This window comes from Rhinolophus sinicus, linkage group LG11 (genome assembly GCF_036562045.2).
Source record: "Rhinolophus sinicus isolate RSC01 linkage group LG11, ASM3656204v1, whole genome shotgun sequence".
In the NCBI taxonomy this organism is placed as follows: Eukaryota; Metazoa; Chordata; class Mammalia; order Chiroptera; family Rhinolophidae; genus Rhinolophus; species Rhinolophus sinicus.
In genome coordinates, this window is record NC_133760.1 from 18,038,728 (window position 1) to 18,054,056 (window position 15,329).

The 15,329-nt window shown below is 53.7% G+C and overlaps 2 protein-coding genes and 1 long non-coding RNA gene across 3 annotated transcripts in view; 2 read left to right on the forward strand and 1 right to left on the reverse strand.

Moving 5' to 3' along the window:
- Positions 1 to 5,132, forward strand: part of KLHDC4 (kelch domain containing 4) — a 41,247-nt gene extending 36,115 nt beyond the window's left edge. The window contains exons 8-12 of the mRNA XM_019742724.2: positions 228 to 303; positions 2,025 to 2,233; positions 2,869 to 3,271; positions 4,120 to 4,227; positions 4,522 to 5,132. Coding sequence (XP_019598283.2) covers positions 228 to 303; positions 2,025 to 2,233; positions 2,869 to 3,271; positions 4,120 to 4,227; positions 4,522 to 4,694 — 969 coding nt within the window. The 3' untranslated portion in view covers positions 4,695 to 5,132. The remainder of the gene's footprint in view (positions 1 to 227; positions 304 to 2,024; positions 2,234 to 2,868; positions 3,272 to 4,119; positions 4,228 to 4,521) is intronic.
- Positions 5,133 to 10,463: 5,331 nt separating this feature from the next.
- Positions 10,464 to 13,183, forward strand: LOC141567470 (uncharacterized). Its single transcript, XR_012490110.1, has 2 exons — positions 10,464 to 11,362; positions 11,573 to 13,183. It is a non-coding gene; the product is annotated as an uncharacterized LOC141567470 (long non-coding RNA).
- JPH3 (junctophilin 3) overlaps positions 12,904 to 15,329 on the reverse strand; it is an 80,820-nt gene continuing 78,394 nt past the window's right edge. The window contains exon 5 of the mRNA XM_019742739.2: positions 12,904 to 14,779. Coding sequence (XP_019598298.2) covers positions 14,699 to 14,779 — 81 coding nt within the window. The 3' untranslated portion in view covers positions 12,904 to 14,698. The remainder of the gene's footprint in view (positions 14,780 to 15,329) is intronic.

Here is a 15,329-nt window from a genome sequence, read left to right on the forward strand (position 1 = left end):
TTAAAATTGTAAATCTATTCTTAGTGAGTTAGACCAAACCTTTTGTTATATCTGTTCAGATGAGGTCAGCATTCAGCCTGTCGTATGTCAGCTTTTCTCTGGGGCTGGTCTACAGGACAGGGCTCCCCCCGCACGAGAAATGAGAGCAGGAGCTTGAGGGGCTGCTCCTGGCTGTCGTTACGTGGCGCCCAGCGAATCTCAACACAACTCGCCTTTTCTTTCTGCAGAGAGTCAAAAAAGATGTGGACAAAGGCACCCAGCACGCAGATATGTTCCTGCTGAAGTTCGAAGAAGGAAGAGAAGGTACTTGTGCTGTGAGAGAGGACGGGCCTGTGGGTGGTCTGTGTGCGGCTGCGAAAGCAGGGCAGGAAACAAGCCCAGCCTCCCCTGTGGATGTGGGGTCGGTGGTCAGCCCCCTGCCTGCTGCCTGGAGCTGTGGGCTAGCCCACCGTGCCCCGAGCAGGCCACGCCAGACACTCCCATCAGCAGCCCTGAGTGTCTGCCTGTGTGAGCAGCGGAAGTAGCTGAGTGTTCGTGCCCTGGGGGATTCAGGATGGACTGGCTTGAAAGCACATGTCCATCCATGAACTACCCCCTTTGTAGAGAGCAGGAGCCACAGCTTTCTGGTCATTTCTCTCACTTGTTCTTGCTCAAGAGCAAGTGACTGATGTTAAGATACAGACTTCTGGAATGCTTACTGTGGGGCTGCCATCCCCAGCGTTCACTTTGTAAAGCTCCCTCACAAAAAGCAAGGTTGCGCTTCCTTTGCGTGACGCCCGTCTTGCTATGAGAAGACAGGAGTAGACCTCGGGGTCGGTCCCATCTGGGTCAGCTTGGCGACCTCCATCAAGTGTTTTCACCTCCCGGTGAGATCTGTCTTCTGCAAAATGAGGGACGGTTGTGCAAAATCCCTTTATCTTGTTCCCGCACTAACATTCTTTAAGCCAGGCATCTCTCAGGTGCCAGCCATACTGCATTGCATTGCGTGACCGGTGAGGAAGCGCTTCTGCGTTTCCAAGTGGAAACTCAGCTTTAGAGCTGTGAAAGAACTTGTCCCTTTTACACATCAGTGGGCTTGAACTTGAAACCTGGACCACGTTCCAGGCAGGAGGACCCCGCGCCTGTGTGCTGTGCCCTGCGTTGTGGCCATCAGGCCTTCGACCCCGCCCCCACCCCCCCCAGTAGGAAGGACATGAGGCGTTGTGAGCTGGTGCACGCTTGTGTGCACGTGTCGTACAAGTGTGTCTTATCTGGCTACGTGCAGGGCACGCTGACGGCTATTCTTTCCTGTTTCCTTAAAACATTAAAATGCTGATGGTAGCAGACTGGCCTCATGGCCCCCAGGGTGCGGCCTGGAGGTGCACCTGCACTGTGTGCCTGTGGGCAGCATGTGGGCAGGACACAGCAGCATGTTGGCCCCTTGCTGCTGCTGCTGCTGCTAAGCTTTTTAAATGACCATTAAGGGAAAAAAATCTGGGTTCTTTTTTCTAAATGTGGTGGGAAACTTTGCCCCGTATTTACGCTAGGTTACATTTTGAGGGTGAGCACAGAAGTTAGGCACAAGCCAGAGGGAAGGACAGAAAGTGGTGTGGCCGGCAGGAGAGCCTGTGGCATGCAGCCTGACGGCGCAGCCTGTGCAGGAGGAAGGGACGACGGAGCGGGGCTCCTCACGGGGGCCAGGGCGCAGCGTGGGCTTCTCGCAGCACTGGGCGTGCCCGCCTCCACGCCTCGTCTCATCCCTGCCTCCATGCACAGTGGGACGTGTTCCTAGGATGCGGCGTTTGGAAGGTTTGTGAAAAAAAGGTAGTCCAGTGCAAACAACGTTAAGGACAGGACGAAGGAGGGGGGGGGTTGAATCGTGTTCTGTTTTTCTGTAGAGGGAGTCAAATGAGTGAACTTGGTATTCTTTCACCTACAGTCTTGCATTTTTCATCTGTCCTAGTCACTGAGGGGACTGGGCACACTTGTGCCCTTGGCTGGCTCTTGGTACCCTTCTTACGCTAGCTTCTGCTCTCCCGTGACAGGCAAATGGGTGTGGACTCGGATTAACCCTTCGGGTGCTAAGCCCACTCCCAGGTCTGGCTTCTCAGTGGCCATGGCCCCCAATCATCAGACGCTGCTCTTTGGGGGGGTCTGTGATGAGGAAGAGGAGGAGAGCCTGGAGGGTGACTTCCTCAATGACCTGCATTTCTACGACAGCGCCAAGAACCGCTGGTTTGCAGGACAGCTGAAGGTAGACTTGGGCTCTGATGGGGTCGGCACGATAGGTTGTGCGCCAGACACGCAGCCTGACGCAGGGCACCGGGCTCGCACCTTTGTCGTGGCAGCGGTTCTGCCTTCCAGGCCAGGTGTTGAGACACCCTGGCTCCCAGGTCCCTCTGCCTCTGAGCTGTCACTGCAAGCAGGGACTCGGTTACCTCTGTCCCTGCTGTGGCACCAGCCCCAGAGAGGCACACGGAGGGTGCCGTCCCAACAGGGGGACCTGAGGGGCTTCGGGGCTCAGTGAGCTGATGAGGGCAGGTCAGTGGCCTCAGAAACGGCCCGAGGCTGAGGGAGGGTGGCCGCTCTTTGTGGCAGAGGCTCAGCTCTGAGCGAAGGGCCTTGGTGCCTCTGCTAGGAGTCGGGTGAGCGAGAGGGTTCGTTTCTAGGCTTGCCACCCTTTTCCACCTTCTCTGAGGGGTGACAGTGGGCAGAGGCTGTGGTCTCTGAGGGGCCGCCCTGGCAGGTGGATGAGGGGAGTGGCCCACCAGCTGTTTGCCCAGCGCCTGGGGTGGGTGGCGCTCCCCGTGCACGCTGGACCATCCAGGCCGCCCCTGTGCAGCGCCTTGTGTGTGCTGCTGACGTGCGCTGCCCTGTTTTTGTCAATAGGGACCCAAATCAGAGAAGAGGAAACGCAGGCGGGGCATGAAAGTGGAGCCCGAGGGTGCCAACAAGCCGGAGTCTGAGGGGGTCAGCGCCCAGGCACCCCTGGAGGTGGTTAGAGAGGTGGTCGCAGAGGATGGGACTGTGGTCACCATTAAGCAGCTGCTCACTGCCCCAGGCCCGGCTGGACAGCCACAGTCAGATGAGGACGACAGCCCCGAGGAAGCGGGTGGCACCGTGGTGGAGCCGTGTCCCCGCTCCAACGCCATGCTGGCCGTGAAGCACGGCCGCCTCTACCTCTATGGGGGCATGTTTGAGGCCGGCGACCGCCAGGTCACCCTCAGCGACTTGTACTGCCTCGATCTGCATAAGATGGAGGAGTGGACGGCTCTGGTGGAGGCCGATCCAGGTGAGCTGCGCTGGGTAAGCCCCTCCTCAGGTTGGGGCGAGGGTCCTGAAAGCATCTTCCTCGCGTCTGTCCCCAAGTGCCACCCAGGTGTACCCTATGTCGATGGGCTGGCTGCGTGTGTGCTCTCGCCTCTGGCCGTTGGCAGGAGGGGACGCCCTGTCATGGGGAGGAAGCACCTGTGTGCACACCTGTCCTGCTCCGGGGACTCAGGGCAGCGAGGCTGCTTGCCTCACAGGTCACGGGCTCACCCTTGGCACCACTCGTGTGAGCCTCGGACCTACCCGGGAGCTGCCTGGAGGCGCATAGTTGCAAAGCAGATTTTACCTATGAGAGCGTCCCATGTCGCAGCCTGCGGTGTGCACAGGAGCAGACCGGGCAGCCCCTCCAGCCTGTGACCTGACCCTCTGGGCCCCGTTTGCTCTCCGATCCAAGCTGCTGTGTTCCTTCACTCCTCACTTGCACATTGTACCACTGGCTGCCACTAAGTCACTGCTCATTTCTGTAACATCGGAGACTAAAAATAAAGTTAAAATCCACACATTTTAGGAAAAGTACAAAGCGGCGGCTGTGAGATTTGTCCCTGTCTTCTAGTGAAGTGAGGTCACAGCTGGGCAGCAGGAGAAAACTCTGAGATGGGCTTTCTGGTTTCACCGATCTCCTGCTCGCCATCCCTGCCAAGACCCAGGGGAAACCATGCGTTTTCCTTGGGCATCCAGCCGTGTTGGAGTTGGGGGACTCGCTTTCATGGCGCATTTCTTTAGTGAGAAGGTGGGGTTCTCAGAAGCGCCAGCTCTCGGTCCCCCTGGCTCTGGGCACACTGACCTATGGATGTTCATTTTGCTCTAAAGAAGCTCAGGAGTGGCTGGAAGAGAGCGACTCAGAGGCCAGCAGTGCGGGCGAGGGCGCTGAGGGCGGAGAGGAGGACGAGGACGACGAGGAGGACGAGGAGGACGGAGGTGAGTGTCCGAAAGCTTTGCTTTGCAGACGTGCTCTGGAGGCAGACTCAAGTTTTGTTGTGTGTTTGTTTGTTTTAAATACCTGTGTCTGGAGTATGTTGGAGCAGCTTGCTGTCTGAGCAGTGTCGTGGTTTCTCTGGCAAAGGGAAGAAGGGCCTCCCGGGGTTGTGTCTGGAGACGTGCGTGCTCACACGTTCACTCGTCAGACCATGTGCGGGCGGCCTCCTGCACTGCCTGCCTCGGCCCTCCTTCCTCTGCTGAATGTGTTTCTTCTCTTCCTCCTCCCCACACAAGAGCCACCGCACCCCTTGGTGATGCCCGGAGAGCAGTTCGCAGACTACCTGCCCAGGACTGAGCAACACTGGGTAAGGCTCGCCCAGGAGGGCGCTGGGCCTGACGCAAAGGAGAAGAAAGTGCTGAAGGTGGCCCAGGCCATGGCGAAAGCTTTCTTTGAGGACTCGGCATGAGCCGCCAGGCTGGCAGGAGGCACACTGAGTGAGGTGGTCTTCCTTCAGCGTCACTGGTGTGGTTTAAAATAAACCGGACTCGGAACGAGGCCACGGCAAAGGTTGTCTTTGTGGTCCTGCCTGCGCCACGGTCCAAGTGGGGCCTCTTTCCCTGGGCAGGGCCAGGCTGAGGGCAAGGCGACCTACATAGCAGGCAGCACTTTGAACAGCAAATGCCCACAGGAAGCACGTTTGTGTTCTGATAAAATCGGACCATTTCTGCTCTTGGGGGCGGGGGGTGGGGGGAGTTCCTTCTGCAAAACTCGGAGACACGTGTTCTGATTGACCGAACGCACGTCATTAACCTTGGAGATCGTCCCTGATTTTTAAAAATTAACAGGAGCAGCCTGTACACGCTTCCCTATTGTCTGTAAAATAAAAGTCGCTGTTGGCTGGGCAGTTCTGTTCCTTCTCTGCTCGTGGCTTTGCTCGGAGTTCGCTTGTGATCAAGTGGCCGCAAGGCCTCAGGCTGCTCCTCTCGCCTTGCTGGGGAGGAAGCAGTGGCGCCATCCATTGCTCCTTTCTTCTGGGGCTCAAGATTGTCAGTTGCATAGTGACAGGGAGGAAGAAGTCTGAGGGCAGGGACGCCACCATCCCCATGTGGCATCTCTGTCCAGCGCCTGGTGTGGGAGCAGGTTCTGTCACGGTGGCAGTCAGTGTGTTAACACACTGGCTGGTGCCTGCTCCAAGGTAAATGGCAGGTGACTACTTTTCATTTATATACTTGGGGTCAAAAGTTGGGCTTGGAATATACACCTGGCACATTCTTTCATCTTAAATATCTTCAACAATGCGAATGTAGTTTTCAGTAATGGGGCCACCATCCCCTTCACTGCCTGGAACGCGCCATCCCTTTCATTATCTGGAAGTTAAAAAAAAAAGTGGGAATGCCTGCCTCTGGCAGTGCAGGGCCTGGGCCTGGGAAGGCTTCAGAGCAGGCACAGAGGCCAGCATGCCCCAGCAGCAGCCCCTCGCTTCACCTTGCCTCTGTCTTCTCATGGCGCTCGGCCCCCACCAGCTTCGATGGGTGTCACCTTGCTCTGTAATGGAATCCAGAGGGGAAATGGGCTCTCGAAGGCTAATCAGAAATAGGAAGCCCTCCCCTTGTAGTAACCTGCCCACCGTATCTGCCTGTTGGAGCCTCCCTCTGGGTGCGGTGCCTGGCAGTGCCCACGGGAGCCCTGGTCATCAGGGAGAGACCAGGCGGGTGTTAGGCAGCACACGTGACCTGGCTGGTTAGCACGGCCGTGCCAGGTAGACGGGTGAGGCGCTCTGGTGTTAGCCTCGTAACTCGTGGCGCTGCCCTCGGGTGCCAGGGCAGTCTGGGGTTTTTTCTGACATTCTGGGTGGAGTACAGCTGGAAGCTCCTCGGGCAGGGGTGAAAAGCCAGGGTGAATGCCACAGCTGGCCGGCGGGAACCGCACAGAGGTCCCCCAAAGCCTTTTGTCCGCTTCTGGGATGTAAGCACGCCAGGCTCGATCATGCAGCTGCTAAGGCTTTCCAGCGGCTTTGGGGGAAATAACTGGAAGATCTTGTTGGCTCCAATGTAGTTGTCTGTTATCGAGGCCATTTACTTACGGAGGAGCCTATAACGGTAATGAGATTTGAAGAAAGAAGATACTTTTAATCAACCAAGTTGAAAGAGAGAGCCCCTGAAGAAGAAACTTCTTGTATAAACAAGTATCCATTTTGTTGTCATGTCCATGGGGCTGTTGCTAAGGATGCAGTTTGAGGAAAGAGGCCAGTCAGAGCCCACGGGGATTAAATAACTGAGCTTCCAGGAGAGGAGCTTCTCTGCTGCCTAAGTGCTGTGATCAACACACCAGTAACAGTGCACTTTGCTTGTGCGGCAGCTGGGGAGGGAGAAATGCGACACAGGACCACATGGTCCCCGGGAGCAGTGGCCAACGCCCTGCCACCCTTCTGTCTGTTGGTGACTGGTTTGCTGAACTGAATGCTCTTGATGCCCCGACAGCCACCGCGGCCATGAATGGCCAGTACGAAGCCCCGGGGCCTCCATCCCCTGCATGGCTGGAGCCAGGACAGCTGGGAAAGGGTTGCGTTCCGGTCAGCGAGGGGCCCTGTGATGGTGCACCCCATCTTGATGCTTCTCAGTTTGCTGGTAGTCATTGGTAAGCACCCCACTTAATACCCACCTGCTTGGTGGGTTCTACCCCTTTCTCTGACTGCTGCCCGTCAACTGACCACATTAGCCCTGCAGACACCTCACCAGAGCTCCTGGGAAGGTTCCGTGCGGCTTTGAGTGTGACAAGTTCTCTGTTGTCCCCACTTGCAGGAGCAGCCGAGCTGCTGTCTGGGTCAGGCTGCCCTTAGGAATTCGAGGAGGTTGGCCCAAGGCAGTGACTTCCTTGGGATGGAGTTGACTTGAGTAAGAATCAAGGGAACTACCAGTTAAGCTTGGATGTGTTAATTCAAAGTGTTGTTGTTATAAGATGTGACTGTGGTGCTTATTGCAAGTTGACATCTGATTTTTTTACTATGTTGGTGCAAGGAAGTCAGTGGCTAGGTGACAACACAAGTACATGGAGGGACCAGGTACTGGAGGGCCTGACGGTGAAAGTCAGCCTCTTCAGGGTCGTCCCACTTGGGGTGACAGGGAGCCCTCACGAAGCTGCCCCGCGCGAGGTGAGCTGGCTCGGGAAAGCTCCTTAGAAATTCACACTTAGAAGCCCCCCAAGTGTTTTGCAGTGAGAAAGTGACAACGTGTTGATTGTGTGAGAGGACATGGCAGCGAGGGGACGATTGTTCCCTAGCGTGAAGGAGAAGTGATCAGCTCTAGCTCTAGTGAGCCTGAACTCCATCCGCCATCTATTGCTCAGTCCCACGTTCACTGAAGGAACGTTCTAGTAACTACTGTTTTCCCAGGTGTTTTAAATCAGGAAGCAAGCTGTGTGTGGTGGCTTCTCAGGAGAGATCAGTCTCATCTTCCTGGCCCTGATGCTCCTGAATGTATCATAGTCATGGTGTCTGTTTTGCAAGAGAGCAAGTCCAGGCCGGGCCTGACCACCAGGGGGTCTGACCATGGTGTCGGCGGGAAGCTGAGGCACGGACCGGAATAGCTGGGAGTCACAGATGTTGGGACCAAGATGACCCGGGCTCCCCGAGCCCAGCTCAAGCCAGTTGTTTCTCTTAGCTCAGTCCTAATAGTCCCTCCACTGGATGTCAGCCATCGGGGGCTAAGGAGCCACCATGGAAGCTGTCACCGAAGATGGGCACTTTGAGCACAGGAGCCTTGTGCGGGGAGGGGACCGTGGGCCTCAGTGTAGGGAAGTAGGTGTCGGCCTTGGAGCTGGGCCTGGAGAGATCCCAGTGAGTCAGGGAAGGATTCTGAGCAGAGCAATTCTAATGGGAAAGATAGCTACTTAGTAACTGTCCCATGAAAAACAGATGTGGAAGTTTAAGAAAATTAAAATAGATTTGGAAGAACAACACTGAGGTCCTTGGGGCAGTTGGCTGGCTGAGGGAAGAGCCCTGGGCGGGGGCGGGGGGCCTGAAACCTTAGGCTCTCAGTTTTCGGTGAGGAATCTGGGCCCCAGATGGTGGATGAGGGGACATTCTAATCACACAGGAAATGCTGGCACGGAAAGGTGGGGGGCACGTTTCAGATTCGTGCCCCCGGAGCTTTCCTGCTCAGAAAATTATAAAGTCCTCCAAAGATGACAGAGGGACACTGTTGGAAAATGTAAGCTCGGTTCCGTAAGTTGCAGTGATGGATCCATCCTGAAATTTTGTCAACAGAAGGAGCTTGCAGGAAAGACCCTGCTTCATAATGAGATGATGCGAGTTTCACATGACGCTGATGGTGACTTGAAGGAGCACATTTTGTCTTTAATCTCAACAGTGTTCCTTGCTTCTTAGATGGTGAAATGTACAGTAATGGTACGATTTAAACAGTTACATTCATTAAAGAAAATTATTTTATTTTCATTTTGTAAGTTACCAAGCTATTTTTCCAGCTAAAAGAAAAAAAAAAGGCCGAGGTAATGTTTGTAGCTGCTCCATCGATACGAAAAGTGAGAACATAGTGAACATTCCCTGTTGTCAATGCACAAAGTGATTGCACAGTATCAGCAAACAGTTTACATGCACCAGGAAGAAAAGGGACAAAAGAAAATGCAGATTGAGACCCATTTGTGTCAGAGTTCATTCACATAAAGGCCTCTCCGTCCGGGTTAGTGGTTTCATGTCTAGAGTGAAGCCGAGTTTCACACGCTGCTCACCTGAACGTGAGGGGTGTGGGTTTTATGTCATTCAGGCAAACCGGATGGCGTTTCTTTGGAAAAGGTGCACGGTGCCAAGAAGCAGGTCCCGCGGGAGAATATTGTCAGGTTTAGCTCAGTGTTGGGGAGGCACCTGCAGATCAGCTGTCAGGGGCACAGTGTGCGTGAGGGCTGAGGGGGGTGGGGGTGGGGGCTGCAGGCGGCCGTGGGCAGGCTCACTCAGAGGCCCAGAGGGAGGAGCTCGGGTCCTGTCATTCATGGAAGGTCAGTGGTGCATAGTGTGTCTGCCCCGTTGGAACTGAGAACCTTTACCGAGAAGAACTGTGGGCTGTGGAAGCGCTCTTGTGATGAGTGCTCTGATGTTGAGGGACTAGAACGTCTCACAGCTGCCTTGGGTATGTAGAGTGCTGACCTCTAAGGAAGCAGCTCTGGTGTCCGTCTGACCTTCCTAGCGGGTGTGTGTGAAGTACTGAGGCGGGTGCTGCCCGCAGGGTGGAGGGAGCAAGGGTACAGCCAAGACCCGTCTGGACCATTCCTTGGGGCCTCCTGCCCTCCATGGGTGTGGACTGCCGCTGTCACCACGTCACCCAGCAGTGGTGGCACAGCTGGAGACCTGCTTCACGTGTGGCACAAACATGATGGGAGGGCAGCAGGAGAGGGTGTGTGCAGATATGATGACCGGCCCATGGCCCTGGCACCCAGTAGGGGGTGTGTGTCTCACACAGTGGGGAGGGTGGGGCAGACGGAATTGAGGTAGGTGTGTGACCTCTGCTGCTTTCACCCTGCCCTGCTCGCTGTCCCCCAAAACCCCTGATCTGGGCCCACTGCACCCGACTTGCCACGTCCACACCTTGGTCTGCCCCTGGTGGGGCTGCCTGCTTCTCTGAGGTTTAGGGACGGACGTGTTTGCACATTTCTGTCAGGCACTTCCATGTTGGGGCTTCACACAGGAGCAAACTCCAAAAATGGTGTTTGTTCCTACCAGTGGGCTACAGTTTTGGAGAACGTTTAGCCATCTTCCAAAGCAGGGGTGTTCCCCTGTTCTGAGCACCGCACTACGCTGTGGTCTCCCTTCTGCACTTGTCTCTAGGTTCCGGGCATGTCCCCCTCTGACTTCCGTCGTAAGGGCTGACCCCTACGTGTTTCAGTGACTGCGACCCTTGCATTTCCGTAGCTTTCAGATATCCTGTATATTCTGTAGTTCACCTCGTCCAGGCATGTGGATAAACGGTCAAAATACAGCTTCATTTTTCTTTTTTTTGTTTTTGAACAAGGGCAACTGCACTTTTTCTTGCTGCTTTTAAGGCTGAATTAGGGACACTTCTTGGCACTTGGGACAGATCGTATTTTTCCGTCTTTGTTTGCGATGGTCTCGCCTGACAAGTGGCCAACCCCGGGCAAGAGAACAAAACTAAACAGGCACCTTGAGTTTACCCACTGTCAGAGCTTCACCCTCACACCTTCTTTCTTATCTGGAATCTCGGTCCTATTGCTTTACTTATGCTTAACTAGGAGCAAATCCTTTTCCTCGGCAAGATTAAAAATGACTGTCATGGTGTTTACTCGATATCGTGACACTGTGGGGGTACATCAGCTATACTCGGTACTGTCAGTTGATCGCAGAGCTCAGGCAGCCCATTCAACTATGGAAACAGATGTCTTCAAGTCTAGTAGGCACCTTTATGTTAAGTTTCTGAGACCAAAGGCAAGAGAAATTGGAAGGCAAGACCTGTAAGAATTAAAGAAACTGAATGTAATCTAGGAAAGAGGTTGCTCTTCCTACCCTTAGTTCTGAGAAGTGTCTTGTTGTACACGTGAAAATGAAATAAGCAGCTGGCCGTGGAGGAGGCCGCCATGGGTGTCTGTGAGAGCACCCACCGGGCCTCTTAGGGCTCCCCCACGCCTTGAGCACAAGGAGCCCTGCCTCGGGAGGGAACAGCCTGCCCAGAGGCATGACACTGGTGCTGATTCTAGATGCTCACATGTCCTTCCGGGATCATCAAAAACCCAAACTAAGAAAATGCAAAAAACAGAAACTCTGTTTCATTCATTCCCCCAGATATTCATCCACTTTTAATAAGTCCTCAATGTCTGGGGCTTGGTATCTGAACCTGTCCACTTGGCTCTCAGTGACACCCTTTGGTTTGTAAGTGGGTTGGCCATGGAACTTACTACCCAAACTGGGACTCTTTTGAAAGTGAAGGGACCACTTTCGTGACCAGGCTGGGACCTCAGGTGTCTGCCAGGACACGGGGCTGCCCCATTTATTTGTGTGCTCTGGGCTCCAGACAGGTCCTGAGATGTGGATGGCTGCGCCCCAACTTGTGTTCCTCGTGTGTATCCTGGGCTTAGTGCGTGTGGGAAAGAGCCTGGCATCCTGCATGTACCGTGTCTCCCCAAAAGTAAGACCTAGCCGGACAATCAGCTGTAATGCGTCTTTTGGAGCAAAGATTAATGTAAGACCCCGTATTATGTTATATTAAAGACCCGGTCTTATATTATAGTAAAATAAGACCAGGTCTTACATTAATTTTTGCTCCAAAAGACGCATTCGAGCTGATTGTCCAGCTAGGTCTTATGTTTGGGGAGACACGGTAGGTGTTTGCTCACACCCCACACTGTGGCGTTTCAAAGAAGTGAGTATTGGTGGTTAGATGTGGTTGTGGACTTCTTAGGAAAGTGAGTCAGAGCCCTTGCATTTCGGTGACCCCTCCCTCTCCTCCAATGGTTCCCGCAGCAGCCTTTGCATTTTTGTGGCTGCACTGAAGTTTTCTGTGTTGACATCATCTTCCTTTTCAGCTATTTCGGCTTGTGTGTTGCACACCTGATCTCTGTCTTTGGGAATCCTGTGTGCTAACGATTACAGAACTTAAGAGTTCAGAAGAATGGATAAAGAGCATTTGTCAGGGGCCTGAGTTATCCAGGCTCTAAGCAGACTTTAAAAAGCACAGGTAAATCCAGTGCACAAGGCTCCTCACTTCTGTGGTAGATGGAGTGGGTGAGCCACAGGCACTGACTGTCCCCTGGTGACCTTAGAAGGCAGCGTCCTTCCCAGTGATTGTAGGGTAAGATGTGAGTGTAGGTTCCCAGCCTTGGGTGGGGAGGGAGAAGTGCACATGGGGTGGTGACCTGTCCCCCTCCTCTCCATGGCTTTGGCCCAGTATCTCCAGTAACTCAATTTCTCTGCCTCCGGTTTTCACATCTAGAGCGTGTCGGAGGAGAAATGACTCTCACGAGGTTGTTCTGGGATTAATTAAAACTTGTCAGCGCTCGGCACCGCTGGGGGCCAGCCATGACACACACGTCCGTTCTCCCCACATTCCCGCGTGTCCTTGTGCAGCTCAGCACCCACACATCCCCCAGGAGCGCATGAGAAAAGCAGGTCAGCTGACCTGGCCCCGGAGGGAGGTGACTGGTGCACCTGGCAGGGAAACCTGAGGCTCTGGGCAGGTGGGAAAAGCAAGGGGGCTGAGCTAAAAGCGGCCGGTCTGCAGGGAGCCCGCGAGGCAACCTGGTCTTTAATCACACTGTTTGGAAACCAATTAAAAATGAGCTTTCTGGAGTCTATCAGTATGTTGTAGTCTTGGTGGGCTCCACTTGGAATTTACCAGGAGTACAGAGAAGTGGCTCCGCCCTCTACAGGTGCTGACAGAATGTCGGCGTGTTGATTTGGTTTTTGCAAGTGTGTGATTGGCAGCTAGATGAGTGATGCAGACACCTAGTCATGAAACCACTATTGCTTCTGTTGAGTGATGCGTGTTGCTGTGCTGTTGTTTGTATGCATCTGACTGCCTCATGGTGATTGCATGTATGTAACCTGCGTTTGTAGGTACCATTTTTGTCATGCAGTTCTTGGAATGTACAAAATAAATCTGTACAATCTTTACAAAGCGTTGCAAACAGAATTATAAAACACGTATCCCAGCATGGATGATTCTTAGAGCTGCAAGGAGCAGGCATCTTTATTTGGTTCACTTCAGGTCTGCAGCAACCACTCGATATTAAAAAAGAGGAACGGAAAATAAGATGTACAAAAAGATGTAATACCCCTTTAGAAAGCAACATTATCAGAAATGTATTTCCTACGGATCCTCCCTCCCTCTCCCATGTCCCCACTCCCCCAAAAAAGACCCCAACCTAAACCAAACTGTGAGAAGGAAAGGGGAGTGAATGTATAACGGAAAAAAATAAAACTGAATTTAACTGGAACATGCTCTAATCTTTAGTTTATTTCTGGTTAAAAATATAGCAATCCAGTGCAGTGTAGTAAAGAAATCTGCTTGAAAGGTAGCAGAGAAACAGCTAAACATAAGCAAAGCAAGGCAGAGTCATAGACGGGCTGTACCCAGGATGACTGTGGGAACTTATTGTAAGGACCTTCCAGGCATGAGCTCAGGGGGACCCACCTATGGACGTGCCCATGCCCCCACAGACACGCCCATACCAGCTGGCTGGGGCTGGCTCCATAGCTAGGACCACGGGGCACCCAGACATTCTGGAACCTTGTTCTTTTGTTTGGATGACAGAGCAACGCTGGTTGAGAAGGCAGAAACACCAGGAACCTGTTTTTGTTGGACTGAAACAAGTTACGTTGTATATTTTGGGGAAGATGGATATGCAACGATTTCTCAGGAATTTTCAAGCCACTGGGTTTCAACCACACTCCTGTCCGGGGACCAGACCAGTTCTGGAGAATGAATGAGGCATCTAGAAGGATTGTGCATATGGGGGGTGGGGGGTGGGGGGGAGGAAGTCGCAGGCACAAGACAAAGATGTGAAACCCGTGGGCTTAAGGACAGTGAAAGAAGATGATGTCATGTAAGGGCCGTCATTGCCACAGACACCTGACAGGGACACTGGGGCCTGGATACGCGTCTTGCACAGAAAGTGCAGGAATGCCACACGCTCAGAGCCCCGGGGCCCTCGCACTGTCCCCTGCCCTCCAGCACCAGCCTGGGCTTCTGCAGCACAGCTCCCTGGGGTCTGGTAGGAGGGTGGCAAATGGGGAGGGGCAGCGGCAAAAATAAGGACTTAGCTTTAAGACTGTGTGGGGAGCCGGCCTTGCAAGGAAAGCCGTGCGGCAGTGCCGAGAAGAGGGCAGGGTTGTGATCTGTTTGATGAGGAAGAGAAGGCAGCTCTTCTTCCTTAAGTGTGCAGCACAGATTTAAAATAGAAAGAGGCTGAGGCTGCCGCCAGCCGGAATGGGACACCCGTGTCCCCTTGCCTCACGCCCATACTTGTCACCCACTCTTCCAGCACAGAGAGGAAAAGCAGAGTTAACCCACTTCCGCGTCACGCCTCACAGCAGCTGCTTCCCTTCGGGCCGGGCACAGCTGGACACTCGGGGGATGGAGGGTCTTCCTCAGGCTGCCTCCTCTTCCACATCCCAGGCGGAGTGTGATGACGGTGATTTAATTTTTTTGCCGCTGATTTGCTGGGATCCCTTTTCTTTCCATGTCAAGCTGGAGGGGACGGCGTGCTGGCCTCCTTCTGCCATGCCACACAGCATAGTGTTATACAAGCAAAGAATTTTGGCTAAAATCCAAAAAACATTACCCAGAAAAAAAGGCAAACTGTGAGTAATACCCAATCGTGTTGTTCTGTGAAGAGACCCGGAAGCAGCTGCGGGGCTGTCCGAGTTGTGATCCTTCCCTTTTTGTTGTTTTGCTTTTAACATCCCCCTTTTGTACACCAACGGTTGTTTTTGCTAACGTGACAATCTCATCAGATGAAAAAGTTAATAAACAAAATGGCGACTCCGATGTTTAGCAAGATCACCATGGCTACCAGGATGGGGGCCGAGCCCTGGAACAGAAGGAGAGAGAAGAGGTGAGCCTGCTGCCCGGTCTGGGGCGTCCTCTTTCTGGCCATGCCCCCTCTCCCCCCAGCCAAGCCAAACTAGGGTAGGAAGGTAACGGACCACTTAGGAAATGGTTGGAAACATTCCTCAGCGTGAAGCCTCTCAAAGGTCAGACTCGAGGAAGAGGTTGCCCACTTGATTCTCAGTCTGCAGTCACTGCTCTTGGAACCCCTGTGGCTCTGGAAACCCTGGCGCCTGCCCTCCCTCCTGGTGCCCAGGTGTCTCTTTAAGTAGACATCCCCACACCCGAATTATTTTTTGCCTCCAGCTTTGTACAACTGGGACTCCAAACATTGTCACTGAATTTCAGGTGCAGCCCACCCAGAGTAGCCCCTAAATTTGGCAATGGGAGAACCTTCTAATAGTCCTCAAAACACACCTTCCTCAATAGAAACTTCCTTGAGTAAGCTGCTCAAGGCCTGTGCTAACTGCCGTCCACGTGCAGCCTCAGCCTCCCTCCCAAGCAGGCAGGAGGATTTACGCTTTCCTTCAAGC